The following is a 16,057-nucleotide window of genomic DNA, read 5'->3' on the forward strand; positions in this document are numbered from 1 at the left end:
TGAAGAAAAACGATCCAGCACATGTGTGTGGTCCTTATTTAGCAACGCACTTGCTGCACATGTATGACATCGTTTCCCACTTTCTGATGTAAAGACATTGTGCTGGAATCCGGCGTTTCACGGGGGGGGGGGGGGGGGGGGGGTGACATCACGGGCCTCTCTGTCCCGACGCTTTTGATTCAGAGGGAATGAATGAAGTCCAGATAAATCCAGGCTCACGTCGCTCTGGAAACAGCGGGACAACACCAGGAGGGGCCACAAACACCGGCCACAAACACAATGGGACGGGGCCGAGGAGAGGAGTTACCGAAACCTCCAGCTCACACAGAAAGGAGCTGATTAATACGTGCTCTTCATTGTGTGTCAGCGACTGCGGGCCGAGTTCATTCTGGGAAGTGAAGGCGATTTGCAGACAGTCATTAAGAGTTTTAGGATGGATTGACTTTTCAGTTGTTGTTCTGAATCTTCTCTAATAACTCTCACACTCTTTCTCCTTATTTATCGACGTAAAAGCGTTCTCCGAATCAGAAGGGTGAGTGAGTGAGTGGTGGTGGGAGAAGCCGATGGCACAGACTGGATGTCTCGCTTCCGTCAGTCTACCCCAGGGCAGCTGTGGCTACAACAGCCGAGTATGGAGTGAATGAGTAATGGCGACAGTGTGGCTTGCTGTTTTACCAGAGTGCCATCATTTGATTGTAGTTTGATGAATTTTATTTCAGCCATTTGTTTTTTTCTTTGTTTTTTAAGAATTATGTCGGCTAGTGTTCCTATTTTTCACGGTGTGACCTGGGCGGGGGGTCACAAACCCCATTACCTCTTATACTGGGGGTCACGGCTCCAAAAGGTTGAGAACCACTGGCTTAATCAGTTACATTAAACGAAAAAAACTAAATGTGGCCAAAACGCAATGAGAGCGAGTTTATATCATGATAACAAAGACAAGGAAGAAACTGTGTTTTGTAGGTCTTAGCTTTCAAATGAGGCGTGACACTGGCCTGTAGGCGATGAGCTCTGCAGCAGATATTTACTTATACCGTAAATTCTCTAATACTGGCCTGCATTCCATTAGCGGCCGGGTCTCTAACAGAGGCCGGGTCTCCGACAGAGGCCGGGTCTCCGACAGGGGCCGGGTCTCCGACAGAGGCCGGGTCTCCGACAGGGGCCGGGTCTCCGACAGGGGCCGGGTCTCCGACAGAGGCCGGGTCTCCGACAGAGGCCGGGTCTCCGACAGAGGCCGGGTCTCCGACAGGGGCCGGGTCTCCGACAGAGGCCGGGTCTCCGACAGGGGCCGGGTCTCCGACAGAGGCCGGGTCTCCGACAGAGGCCGGGTCTCCGACAGGGGCCGGGTCTCCGACAGAGGCCGGGTCTCCGACAGAGGCCGGGTCTCCGACAGAGGCCGGGTCTCCGACAGGGGCCGGGTCTCCGACAGAGGCCGGGTCTCCGACAGAGGCCGGGTCTCCGACAGAGGCCGGGTCTCCGACAGAGGCCGGGTCACCGACAGAGGCCGGGTCACCGACAGAGGCCGGGTCACCGACAGAGGCCGGGTCACCGACAGAGGCCGGTTTCGCGGCTGGCGAAACCGGCCGCGGTTTCGCCATGCATTTTTCTTGGAAATAAGAAAAATGCATGTACAAAACTAGTTATTGAAGATGTAAATATTGAATGTGTCTCAGAAATCAAATTTTTGGGGGTTATCCTAGACAGCAAACTTAGCTGGAAGCCTCATATCGACCACATCAAAGGTAAAGTTAGTAAAAATATTGGTATCCTATATAAGGTTAAACACACGTTGGATGAGGCTTCATTACAGCTTTTATACTCAGCCTTAATAGTTCCTTATATAACATACTGTATTGAAATGTGGGGAAATGCATGCACCAGTTATACAGAAAGGTTGTTCTTACTCCAGAAGAAAGCTATAAGAATTGTGACTCTCAAAGGTCCACGAGATCACACAAACAAACTGTTTATAAAACTGCAGACCTTGAAATTTAATGAATTGGTCAAATTTAAAATACTACAAATTATGTGGAGAGTGAAAAATAAGTTGGTGCCAATACATATTCAAAACAAATTTGTGTTAATTACAGATAGTAACAACAGAAGAAAGGGCAATTTCTGGGTTCCATTTTCACACACTTCACAAAAACAAAAGGGGTTTCTTGTAAAAGGGATCAGTTTATGGAATTCTTTGGACATTGTTCAAAAATCATGTAACACAATCACTCAATTCAATCAAATGTATAAAAAAAAAGTACTTGGAAAATACGAAAGCAACGAAACATAAGAACCAATGTTGAATTTGAAACAGTTATTGATTTAGATGTAAAGTATTATTTGCACCTTGATATAGGCTAACACACATCAAAAACCGGTGAGCCATTTGTTCAGAGCCAGCTCAGATTTTGGAGAAAAAAAAAAAGGGGCATGAAATTTATAAGACAATGTCTTCCTCATGCTCCTATTCAGCATTGAATATTTAGCTTTTGCTGTTGTTGTTGTTATTATTGTGTCTGTAATAACACCATGGCTGAATAAAAAACTTGAACTGAACTGAACTGAACTGAACAAATTAAAGCCGGTCTCTAAAACAGGCTTTTATTAGAAACTAAAGCAGTAGAAATATTCCCCATGTTAGGAATTTGTCTCATACTGGTGTAAATGAAAACTCACGTGCAGGAAGTAACAAACGGGAACCCGGGCCGAGGGGGACGCTGCGGAGGAGCTGATACGAGCATAACTTTGACACTTTTCAAACCTCCTGTGACTTTTTTTGCTGGATTTTTGTCATGTTTTTGCTGGATTTTTGTCACTTTTTTGCTGGATTTTTGTCACTTTTTTGCTGGATTTTTGTCACTTTTTTTGCAGGATTTTTGTCATTTTGGTCAATGTACATCCTCATTTTCTTCTCATTATTTGTCGCTATTTTGAAGGAGCTTTTAGATTTGGAGAATTTGGGGAGTAAACATGTTCAGATGGGAGCTAAGAGGTTAACAAAGTGCATTTTCTCCAGTTCGGCTTTACCCAAATCGAAAAGCTTCTCGACTGGAGAGCCTCATTTGAAAGCTAAGACCTCGCGTTTTTGTTGTTTGTTGTTTTTTGTTTTTCATTGCTTTGTTGTTGGGTTTTCATCTCTTTTTTGTCACTTTTTGTTGCTTTTCTGGCACATTTTTGCTCCGTTTTCATCCTTGTTTCGTCTGTGTTTTGATGCTTTTCTTCTAAGCGCTTAGATTTGGATAAGTCAGGAAGTTAAACTAGATGAATATGTCCAGACCTACGTAAGATAGAGAGTATAACCACATACCCGCTCAGTTGGAAGGCCGTGGTAAGCTCCGCCCCTGATTCACCCAGCTGACCCTTGTTCTTCCAGGAGGCCTCGAAGACGGTCCAGCCGCAGCTGTTGGGCCGGATCATCGCCTCGTTCGACCCGTTCCACGCCCCGGAGCGCAGCCAGGGCTTCTACCTGGCGCTGGGCCTGTGTCTGCTGTTCGTGGCCCGGTTCATGCTCCTGCAGCCGGCCATCTTCGGCCTGCACCACCTGGGCATGCAGATCCGCATCGCGCTCTTCAGCCTCATCTACAAGAAGGTACGGCCTGGCCTTCCCCACACTGCTCACTGACCGGGCTTCCCTACACTGTTCACGGACCGGTCCTCCCTACACTGCTCACTGACTGGTCCTCCCTACACTGCTCACGGACCGGTCTTCCCTACACTGTTCACGGACCGGTCTTCCCTACACTGTTCACTGACCGGGCTTCCCTACACTGTTCATGGACCGGTCTTCCCTACACTGCTCACTGACCGGTCTTCCCTACACTGTTCACTGACCGGTCTTCCCTACACTGTTCACTGACCGGTCCTCCCTACACTGTTCACTGACCGGTCCTCCCTACACTGCTCACGGACCGGTCTTCCCTACACTGTTCACGGACCGGTCTTCCCTACACTGTTCACTGACCGGGCTTCCCTACACTGTTCATGGACCGGTCTTCCCTACACTGCTCACTGACCGGTCTTCCCTACACTGCTCACTGACCGGTCTTCCCTACACTGTTCACTGACCGGTCCTCCCTACACTGTTCACGGACCGGGCTTCCCCACGCTGCTCACGGACCGGGCTTCCCTACACTGCTCACTGACCGGGCTTCCCTACACTGTTCACTGACCGGGCTTCCCTACACTGTTCACGGACCGGGCTTCCCCACGCTGCTCACGGACCGGGCTTCCCTACACTGCTCACTGACCGGGCTTCCCTACACTGTTCACTGACCGGTCTTCCCTACACTGTTCACTGACCGGTCTTCCCTACACTGTTCACTGACCGGTCCTCCCTACACTGCTCACTGACCGGGCTTCCCTACACTGTTCACTGACCGGGCTTCCCTACACTGCTCACTGACCGGGCTTCCCCACGCTGCTCACGGACCGGGCTTCCCTACACTGTTCACTGACCGGTCTTCCCTACACTGCTCACTGACCGGTCCTCCCCACACTGCTCACTGACCGACGCTGGAATCCAAATATGCTCATTTCCTCTGTGGGAACGAGACAGTCTGGAACAGTTTTAACATTTTGATTTGGTTTTGAATTTTTTTTAAATCTTTTGAATTTTTTTTTTTACAAGTTTAAAACATTGTTGAAAACTTTTTGAGAGTTATGTAACAGTTTGGAAATTTAGAAAAAATTTGGAAAAGTTTTGAGTTGGTCTTTCCCACGCAGGAAAGGCTGTGACCACAATATGAATATGGTCATTTCCTTTGTGGGAATGAGACAGTTTGGAAAAGTTTTAGAAATTTTAAAAAATCTTATACATTTTATTTTATTTAGAACATTTACATTTTTTTAATACATTTTTTATAATTATTATCTTTTTTTTTTTTTTTTTTTTTTTTTTTTGGATGAATTATGTAACAGTTTTGAATTTTTTGGGAAATTATGGAAAATTTGGGAAATGTTGGGAACATTTTGAAATGTCCTCCACCATGGCTGTGTCGCTCCCTGGTCTTTCACAAATGTTCATTCCCAGATACTGACACGTTTGGTATCCATGTGTAGCATGAAAGACTGTGACCGAGATGACGCTGTAATCCAAATATGGTCATTTCCTCTGTGGGATCCAGCAAAGATGGGAGAAATATCCACTGGGCGTAACAACATGAACAACATCTGCACTTTAGTAGGGATGGGTACCGTTCGTTTGTTTTCGATACCAAGTACTTTAACGATACCTGCTTTTCGGTGCCTTAACGGTACTTTTTTCGATACCAATGTTGTTTTAATTCAATAAAAATGACGTGTATAAAAAAGTATAGTTCAGGAAAAAATCCTAAAACAGCACAGCAGAAGCAACACAGGAGCAGCAGCGTCGCCTGTGACTTCGGGTTTTGAGCAGAATTTCCACTTAAGCAGAGATAAAAAAAAAGAGAAAGGACGTTATTACCTCTTAAGCTGCAGAGACAGGACAGATCCACATCAGGACATGGTTTTCTTTCAGATAAACTTTTCGAAACACACTGTGGTGTCCAACAATGCGAAAGCAACTTCACACGTCAAAGATCCTTATATGGTGTGAGCCTCACTCTGCCACTGACAATTTACCAAAACTGGACCAACAATGTCTAATACAGAGTGAGCGCTCACTTTCAACAAACAACAAACCATCTTCGATATTCCTGTCGCTGCAGCCGCAGTTGTAAACAACAGCACGTAAGCTCAGCCTCCGGGTCTGTCGCTAAAGGTAAAGACGTCTTTCTTATTGTCTCTGCTCTCTTTTGCTTTTCAATTTGACTAAAGCTCAAGTTTCTTATTCAGTCCTGGTTTAGTCCTGGTTCATAACTGGTTTTGTTTAGCTCTGGGTTTTACCCGGTGTAGTCTACGTCCTGGCTCAGTCCTGACACAGACCGCGGCTCTGTCATCTCTATTACAGAAGTTTAGCAAGTTTTGCTTCGCTATAAGTTACATCTATAAAATATATCTTTGCTTCGCTCCATCTGCGCTGAAGCGGCTCAGTATCTGCGCACACGTTCATGTAGCTTTTTTGAGACTCACTGCGGGTCACATATTGACGTCTGGAGAGAAAAAGAACCGAAAGTTGGCACCGAAAGAATTAAACATTTTCGATACCGCCCCCGACCGGAGCTTTTCGGTCGGTTCCAAGTAGGAACCGTTTAACGGTGCCCATCCCTACACTTTAGTCGCTCCATCATTTCATTTCATTTCATTTCATTTATTCATTTATTTGAATGGGACGGTGCATATTAAAGAACAACTAGTGCTGTAAATATGCCGGATTTAGCTCAAGGCTAATTTCCATCCGCAGCCTCATGAGGTAAAAAACAAGACAAGAACATACAAAATATAAAACATACAGTATAAGCCACAACACACAGCAGTACATTACATCTCTTTCATAGGCCACTCCCCTCGTCCCTCCCACTCACACACCTGTACCTGCAAGTATTTAAAAGTATGTTCCTGTCTAATGCCTCTTAATGGTCACACCTTTGTGGGCAGAAAAGCCGTTCTTTCAGTTGTCAGACTCACACAAACACATTTGGACGTTCAATATCTCGTTCCTGCCTGATTTATTGAGTTTTGAACTCAAAAACAAGGAGACATTAGTTTTTTGACAGATTTTTCTGTTATAAATATCTCCTTCAGAAACTGTCATGTCTGTGTTTAGTTTTAGTCTGAGTTTTAGGCCGTGCCTGGATGAGTTCAGCACCAAAGTTCTCTTTGTATCTTTGTGAGGAACAAAACAAACTGCAGAGATAAGATACAGCCTCTGCCTCAGCAGCACAACCACTTTAACCACTTTAACCACGTTTAACCACGATTAACCACGATTAACCACGTTTAACCACGTTTCACCTGAACAGTCAGTAAAGCCACACTGCGGAACCTCTGATAAACAGAAAACCAGACAAGCATTTACTTCAGTCAGAGATAAGAAACAGTCTTTGAATATTGGGATTTACGTCATTCCTTGTTTGAAAATGAAATGTGCACAGATTTCTTTTCCTTTATGCTCTTAAAAATCGAAGCACAAACAGATTTATTTGTGCATAAATGTGTGTAAAACCTGCTGTGCCAGGACAAATCCACAATAATATTTATATTATTAAGTTTGTATTATTTAGAGCTGTTTTTATTCTTGTATATTTCTTGTATAACTAAACATTTATGGTAAATCGTCTCTAGTCATAAAGCGCTTTTCCACCTACATTTGGCTCAAAGGACTTTACAGCATTGAACCGGTCACTCTCTCATTCACACACCAGTGCACGCAGACACTGGAGGCGAGGAGGATGCAGTGTCTTGCCCAAGGACACGACGGCAGTGTGCACCTTCAGGAGGCGGGCTTTGAGATTTAAGATAATCAGCCTGATCTCACAATGGAGGAATGTACTTGTTACATTCAGCTCTTAGAAACACTCAGGGCGGCAGGAAATGTGAGGAAAAAACAATTAAATAGTAAATAGTGGCGTCTTCTTTACACTGACGACCAAGGACTTTGTGAGGACAAAAAGTATAAACAGTAAATAATAAAGTAAAGTGTTGGCAGAGCAGGTTTACATCATAGTGTAAAACTGTTACTCTCTCCTGAAACTAGGGCTGTGCAATTAATGGGAATTCGATTACAATTTTGATTATTACACTAAACGATTTGGCGCTGGGATTATTTCCCCTTCGCATTTCACGTGCCAGGGCTCGTGCTTTTGCCTGACATAAAAACAAACGGCGCTGTGTGATGATGTCATCAGGCCGCGCTGCTCAGTTTGCCTGCGCAGGTGTGAGGGCCGGCCAGCAGGGGGCAGGTGTGAAACAGAGACCTCTCCTTAATCGACGCAAACTTGAAATCATTTGTACTTTTATGACTGTGCAGGAAACAGAAAATATTCAGCATAGTTTTCTTTATTAATAAATATATAAATAAAATAAAGACTTTTTTTTAAAGGCAACAAATAATCGTTTGAATAATCGTGATTTCAATTGTGACTAAAATAATCGGGATTATTATTTTTTCAATAATGGAGCAGCCCGACCTGAAACACCATTAACCTTTTAACTCCCGCCTGAACCGAGAGGATTTTTTTCCTCACGTCATCAGATTCTTTTTTCATCTTTTTTTGGGGGGGTATTCAACTCATTTTTGTCACATTTTTGTCATTTTTTTGTCATTTTTTTGTCATTTTTTTGTCACATTTGTGTCATTTTTTCGTCAATTTTTCATCAATTTTGTATCTTTTTTTTTCACATTTTGTCATTTTTTTTGTCCATTTTTTATCAAATTTTTGTCATTTTTTTGTCACATTTTTGTCACATTTTTGTAATTTTTTCGTCAATTTTTCATCAATTTTGCATCAATTTTTTATCTTTTTTTGTCACATTTTTGTCATTTTTTTTGTCATTTTTTGTCACATTTTGTCATTTTTTTTGTCATTTTTTGTCACAGTTTTGTCATTTTTTTTGTCACACTGTCACATTTTTGTCATTTTTTTGTCATTTTTTGTCACATTTTTGTCATTTTTTGTCACATTTTTGTCATTTTTTTGTCACAGTTTTGTCATTTTTTTGTCACATTTTTTTGTAATTTTTTTCATCAATTTTTTTTTCATTTTTTGTGTCAAATTTTTGCCACTTTTTCATCAATTTTTCTTCACTTTTTTGCCAATGTTTTCTCACTTTTTTGTCACATTTCCATCCTTGTTTTCGTCTCAGTTCTGTCCTTTTTTTCCCAGAAGCTTTTGCACTGGGCTAAAGCCAAACTGGAGAAAATGTGCTCGGTTCAGGCGGGAGTTAAGGGGTTAAATCATCCCAAATCTCCCTCAGACGTAACGATGGGCGGCGGTTATTGTCACAGTTTGTTCCACTGTCCCTCACCTCTTGCCCTCTCTGACCTCTGACCTCTGACCTCCGCAGACGCTGAAGCTGTCCAGTCGGGTGTTGGATAAGATCAGCACGGGGCAGCTGGTCAGCCTCATGTCGGCGCATCTCAACAAACTGGACGAGGTAAGGAGAACATTACACATGACGAGCTCCTCTCTCTCTGTGAAGGACTGGGATCATTAAAGTGTGTTACGGTTCTAACACAGAGGGGGGGGGGGGGGGCAGAGGGGGGGGGGGGGGGGGCAGAGCTTCTCCGAGCCCAGGCTGGAGCTGGAGGCGACAGTCTGCGCTCGCCTCCCGCTCTAAGCCCGGTTTGATGATTTCTGATGCGGCTGGGCTGATCCGGTGATAAAAGCGGTGTTTCTCTGAGCCCTGCGAGGAGGAAGCGCGGAATAAAAAGGATTTAGATACGAAACAGTTTGTGCGGCGTCATGTCGGTGGAGTCTGGAGGAAGTCTGGAGACGGTAAACTCTCTGAACCGAACTTGGAGATATGTTTCCTCAAGGGCTGTGCAATTAATCGAAATTCGATTACGATTTCGATTACAACAGTAAACGATTACAAAATTAGCATAATCGCAAAAAATCGATTATAATTTTTTTTTCAATTTTTCAATTTTTTAATTTTTTAAATTTTTATTTTTTTCTATTTTTTATTTTTATTTTTACTTTTGGGATTTTTGTCACTTTTTTGTTGGATTTTTGTCTTTTTTCTGCTCGATTTTTGTCATTTTTTTAAATGGATTTTTGTCACTTTTTTGATGGATTTTTGTCTTTTTTTTAATGGATTTTTGTCACTTTTTTGATTGATCTTTTTCTTTTTTCTGCTGGATTTTTGTCTTTTTTTGATGGATTTTTGTCACTTTTTTTATTTTTGTCACTTTTTTGCTGGATTTTTGTCTTTTTTTTTAGGGATTTTTGTCACTTTTTTAATGGATTTTTGTCTTTTTTTTGCTGGATTTTTGTCACTTTTTTGCTGGATTTTTGTCACTTTTTTGATGTTTTTTTTTAAAGGCAACAAATAATCGTTTGAATAATCGTGATTTCAATTATGACAAAAATAATCGTGATTATTATTTTTTCAATAATTGAGCAGCCCTAGTTTCCTCACAGTCGGAGCAACACCAGCCACAGCTTCACAGGAAAAGCATAGGGGAAACTGAACTGAGATGATCACACGACCCAAGGCCAAACTGCCACGAAAACACTGCCAGGACAAACCAGGACAAACCAGGACAAACCAGGACAAACCAGGACAAACCAGGACAAACCAGGACTTAAGGCGAGACACTGCAGGTGAATAGGGGAAAAAAAAAAATGTAGAGATATCAATTTTAAACTTTTGCTGAGCATTACAGATATAAATATGAGGGGGAAAAAATGCATTTTTTCTGTCATTTTATGTTTTCACATAAAAATAAGGCATTTTGAGCATTAAAATGGCCAAAATTGCCTATATTTTGGGCAATGAAATCAAAATAATGAATTGAGCCAGATTAAATGTTATGGTTTTATTTTATTGACATACTAAGTGACTAAGATTTTCTCAGAGGGGATTTTGGATGTTTTGTTTAGTTTTTCAATAAACTAATCATCAGTGAAAAAAACGTTTTTTTTGGTTTCAAAGTTAAATAAATCAGGCGAGGAATTAGATATTAAAAAATCCCTCTGAAAAAACCTTCAAAATCTTGTTGTGTCTCAGCCTGTAAAGTTTGGAGTCTGTGGGAGCTTCTATAAGGGCTCAGGCTCTGCCCGAGTGCGGCTTCTCTCATTCAGAGAAAACCAGCCCTGAAGTTTTGTAGCGAGTGCGCATGCTCGGCCCATTCTCCGACTTTTCCGCTCCAGCGTCTCGTAGGAGGAAAAATACCATATTTGGGTGAAAGCGTCATCACGGGGCCCCTTAGCAGGACACGTGGATGTAAAATCTGTCAATATTTATGAATGAAAACCCGCGGGAAAGACGGCCTTTCTACGCGGCGCAGCAGCTACTTCCTGTTTCCTCCACCTCGCAGACAAAACATCATAAAATAAACATCATCATTTTTATATCTGACATGAAAACTAAGATGTACAGGGAGGAAAATAGATACAAATCTCCACTTCGAAGACTGCGTGAAAAATCAATACTTTCACCTGCCGTGTCTCGCTTTAACCGACACCGATACTAAAATATGTGTCATCCTGAACCAGAAAACAGAACAATCATTTGTAGGATCTGCTCATTTATCGGGTTTCAAGAAATGTGTGAAAAGTGTGGAATAGTCTGGGGGGAAATCGGCAGAAATTGTGGCCAAAAATAAGGAAAAATTGTGTTCGAAAAAAAAGGAAAAAGTAGGAAAAAAGTCTGAACAAAAGAAAATAGGGGAAAATAGGGAAAATGTTAGAAATGAAAATTGGCAAAACTGAGCTAAAGGTGTGTAAAAAAAAAAACAATGGGGCAAAAAATTAGCAAAACATTTGGGAAAATAAGGAAAAATGTGTTTTTTTAAAAAGGGCAAAATGGCCACTCAGAAAAAAAATCAATTTCCATCCATCCATTTTCTTGGGCTTTATCCGGGGCCGGGTCACGGGGGCAGCAGTCTCAGCAGAGATGCCCAGACTTCCCGATCCACACACACCTCCTCCAGCTGTTCTGGGGGGACCCCGACCTCCTCCAGCTGTTCTGGGGGGACCCCGACCTCCTCCAGCTGTTCTGGGGGGACCCCGAGGCGACAGATCGGAGACATAGTCCCTCTCTGGTCTTCCACGAGGCCTCCTCCGATACATGTGGGAAAAATAATTAATTTGAGCTGAATCAACCAAATAACATCCTTTAACCCCTTAACTCCCACCTGAACCGAGCACATTTTCTCCAGTTTGGCTAACAGTGCAAAAGCTTCTGGAAAAAAGGTGGGAAAATGGCGACAGAACTGAGACGGAAACAATGATGGAAATGTGACAAAAAAGTGAGAAAACATTGACAAAAAAGTGACGAAAAATTGCTGAAAATGTGACAAAAAATGACAAATAAAATGACAAAACTGTGACAAAAATTTGACAAAAAGTTACAAAAATGTGACCAAAAAATGACAAAAAATTGATTAAAAATTGACGAAAAAGTGAAAAAATGTGACAAAAAATGACCCAAAAAATGACAAATATGACAAAATGTGACAAAATCATTACAAAAAATTGACAAAAAATACAAAAAAATACTACAAAATTACAAAAAATGTGACAATAATGTGATAAAAATTGACGAAAAAATGATGAAAAAGTGACAAAAATGTTACAAGAAAATAGACAAAAAATTGACCAAAAAATAACAAAAATGTGACAAAAAAATGACAAAAATTTAGCAAAAAAATGACAAAAATTTGGTGAAAAAATTGACGAAAAAATAAAAAAAAAATAAAAAAAAAATGTGATAAAAATTTGGTAAAAAATGGAAGAAAAAATAACAAAAATGTGACCAAAAATGACCAAAAATGACCAAAAATGACCAAAAAATGACGAAAAATTGATAAATATTTGATAAAAAATTGACAAAAAATTACAAAAATGTGACTAAAAATGACCAAGAAAATTACAAAAATATGACAAAATGGGACAAAAAAATGACAAAAATGTAGCAAAAAATGACACAAATTTGATGAAAAAATGGACGAAAAAATTACAAAAAAATTACAAAAAATGTGACAAAAATGTGATAAAAATGTGGTAAAAAAATGGAAGAAAAAATAACAAAAATGTGACCAAAAATGACCAAAAATGACCAAAAAAGGACGAAAAATTGATAAAAATTTGATAAAAAATTGACAAAAAATTACAAAAATGTGACAAAAAATGACCAAAAAAATTACAAAAATATGACAAAATAATGACAAAAATGCAGCAAAAAATGTGACAAAAATGTGATAAAAAAATGCCGAAAAAGTTAAAAAAAAATGAGTTGAATACCCAACAAAAAAATGATGGAAAAAAAATCTGATGACGTGAGGAAAAAGATCCTCTCGGTTCAGGCGGGAGTTAAGAGGTTAATGCTGTCCCGGGACCAACAGCGTGAAAACCGGTTCCTGCTTTTGATACTTATATTTTTTTCAATACCTGTAGTTCCTAAACATGTCGTCATGTTTTCGTCAAAGGGCTGTTTTTTAGTTCTTCATCTTTACATTATCGTCATGAACCTCTTCACCCCTGCCTTAACCAGAGACTACAGCTTATAGGCGTGAGTAAAGCCTCATTTGAAAGCTAAGACCTGCCGTATATTCTCACAGTTTTCAGTACCAGTAGAAGCTAATCTTTTCTTGGTATGGTCTGACCCTCTGCAGCGACGTCACGGCCTCCTCTGTGTTTGGACGTGTCTGTGAAAGCGCTCGGTGTCAGGGCGGTGCTGAATGTGGGGACACCGTGTCAAAGCCTCCGGGACAATTTTCACCAAGACGCCACTCGCTTCAGCCGAACGACTCCTCCGCCAAAGCAAATACAGCGTTTAGACAAGGCTCTGATGGCGGAGAGCAGCTCGAGTACAATCAATTAAAGCGCTTTCTCTGCTTTATTTATCCAACAGCTGTAAAATATGTCTTTGTGGAAGTGTCCGCCCCTGAAAAGAAGAGACTTAAATCATCCAAACTCACGCTGACTGTTTGAAAGAGGAGGTCTTCAATGATACCGTTTATCACGATATTTTCCTGTCTCGATATATTGAACTTCAGATTTTGTTGGTGACAGGCCCAGCGCTGACACTGTAGAAGAAGAAACAGCTACAGGATTAGCCCGGGTTACTCAGAACTGCATGGATAACATTATAAGTTTAAGTTTAAGTTTAGTGGTTTTTTTATAGCCCAATATCACAACAGAAGTTTCCTCACAGCTGCACCAAACATTAAGGCAATAAAACAGAGCAATAAATATGACCATTTAAAGTTCGGGTGAATCCAGGCAAACATAACGTCCAATAGGAGGTAGCGACGAGCGGCGTGGGCGTCCCCCGTCCTTAGACTCTCCAGCACGGCAAGGAAAATCTCAAAAACCCGGCAGGAGAAAAGAGAAACTTGGGGAGAACCACAGAAGGAGAGATCCACTCCCATGGACGGACAGGCTATAGCAGGGGTGCCCAAAGTGGGGCCCGCGGGCCAAATTTGGCCCGCCGGAACAATTAGGTTGGCCCGTCAGAGGGTGACCTACTTTTGCGCCGCATCTGGTTAATAACTCTCTCTCCCGTTCATTCTCAATGGCAAATATGGATGCAGTTCACTTTTTGTCCACCAGCGTCAAATTGGGGGCGCTGTTTCACTCCTTTCGCAAAGTTAAGGAAACACTGTTCTGGTGTTTTGGTGTTTATCAATCACAGAGCGTCGTAGCATCAACTTTCCCATTTTTCCAACTTTTTCTTTGCAAAAATCGTTGACATCTATGACTTATAAAAGAATTTATGCTGAACTGACACTTTCAAAATGATATGGGGCATTTTCTTTGACTTAAAGAAGTGAATGAGCTAAAGTCACTGTAGGTGTTGTTTCCATTTTGCTCTATATTGCTACAATAATTGATTTTGTTCTACTAAACCTAGGCTTTTGTAGCATGTTAACCCCTTAACTCCCACCTGAACTGAGCACATTTTCTCCAGTTTGGCTTTACCCCAATCCAAAAGCTTCTGGAAAAAACAATGATGAAAATATGACAAAAAAAGTGACGAAAAATTGATGAAAAAAAATGACGAAAAAATGCCCAAAATGTGACAAAAAATGACAAAATAATGACATAAAAGTTACAAAAATGAGTTAAATACCCAACAAAAAAATGATGGAAAAAAAAATCTGATGACGTGAGGAAAAAGATCCTCTTAGTTCAGACGGGAGTTAAGAGGTTAATTGCATAGATTGAAATAAATGCAAAGGTTTACCAAAAAAGAAAATAAAGTAAATTTTATTATTTGTAGTTATGTTTCACTCTTGACATCGCCGTGTTTGGCCCGCGACCCACAGGCACTTTTTCATTTTGGCCCTCTGAGACAAAAAGTTTGGGCACCCCTGGGCTATAGAGACCCAGGGCCGAAGGATCCCTCAGCAGACGGGCCAAGATCACAGACCGTCCAGTCCTCAGATTCCAGAATGCAGGTTCCTCCGTTCACCCAGGTTCCTCCGTTCACCCAGGTTCCTCCGTTCGATCTAGACGGGCACTCCCGAGGGGGGGGGGGCAGGAGACACCATGTGAATAGTGATGAACAGACTACAGATAAATTAAATATTGTATCATAATAAGACAAAGACTGCAGTCAGAAGAAGAGGACAGCGCTCAGTGGACCCTACTTCCCACAGCAGTGTTTCTCCTAAGGCAGCTTTACTTCAGGCTGTGGGTCAGAGCTTTACTTCAGGCTGAGGGTCAGAGCTTTACTTCAGGCTGAGGGTCAGAGCTTTACTTCAGGCTGTGGGTCAGAGCTTTACCAAACTGACCTGATTATAAGCTCATTCTCAGAGGTACGTTTTAAGCCTAGTCTTGAATGTAGGGACTGTGTCTGCTTCTTTAACGTGGGCTGGGAGTTTATTCCATAAAACCGGAGCTTGGAGCTAAAGGCTCGGCCTCCTATAGTGATTGTGGAGACTCGAGGAATCACTGGTAGTCTTTGAGTGTCCAGAAAAGCGCTATATAAAACCAATGCATTATTATTATTATTATTATAGTAGCCCTGAGTTTTGAGGGCGGAGAGCTCTAAACAATTATAACATGGTTCAAAGCTCAAAAAAGTTGATTTTGTTCACTTTAATGATCACTTTAAAGCAGTACTAAGTAACTCTTCCCCCTAGAGGCCATAAGCGCAACTGCAGGTGTAGTGGCAAGTTACGATTTTTTAACTTATTAATTGTCTTGGAGAGTAAATACGACGCTGACAGGAAAGGAGAAGGGAGAGAGGGTTACTGTGCATCCAATTATACAATGGAAATATTTTTTTTTCACTCAAACCTGGCTGTAAATACTGTTTAAAGTGACGCTAGCCCGCAGTTAGCTTTGCCCGTTAGCCTGTTAGCTTCTTCTTCGTGATTCCATTAGTGTGTATTGCTTTCTCCGGACCGGTGGCAGTCAAGTTGCAAACATGGTTTTCTGGTCAGAGACACCAGGGGGCGATGAAAGACCCTCCAATCATCCCATAAACACTTGTGTTACCCCCACAGGGACGACGGGGAGGGTTT

The 16,057-nt window shown here is 41.6% G+C and overlaps 1 protein-coding gene across 1 annotated transcript in view; it reads left to right on the top strand.

The window, feature by feature from the left end:
- LOC306982773 (cystic fibrosis transmembrane conductance regulator-like) overlaps positions 1–16,057 on the top strand; it is a gene marked incomplete at its 3' end in the record, with an annotated part of 47,295 nt that overhangs the window by 12,450 nt on the left and 18,788 nt on the right. Inside the window, exons 4-5 of the mRNA XM_079583228.1 lie at positions 3,371–3,586; positions 8,923–9,012. Of these exons, the coding sequence (XP_079439354.1) occupies positions 3,371–3,586; positions 8,923–9,012 (306 nt within the window). The remainder of the gene's footprint in view (positions 1–3,370; positions 3,587–8,922; positions 9,013–16,057) is intronic.

Source organism: Gobius niger, assembly GCF_951799975.1.
Source record: "Gobius niger genome assembly, contig: SCAFFOLD_154, whole genome shotgun sequence".
In the NCBI taxonomy this organism is placed as follows: Eukaryota; Metazoa; Chordata; class Actinopteri; order Gobiiformes; family Gobiidae; genus Gobius; species Gobius niger.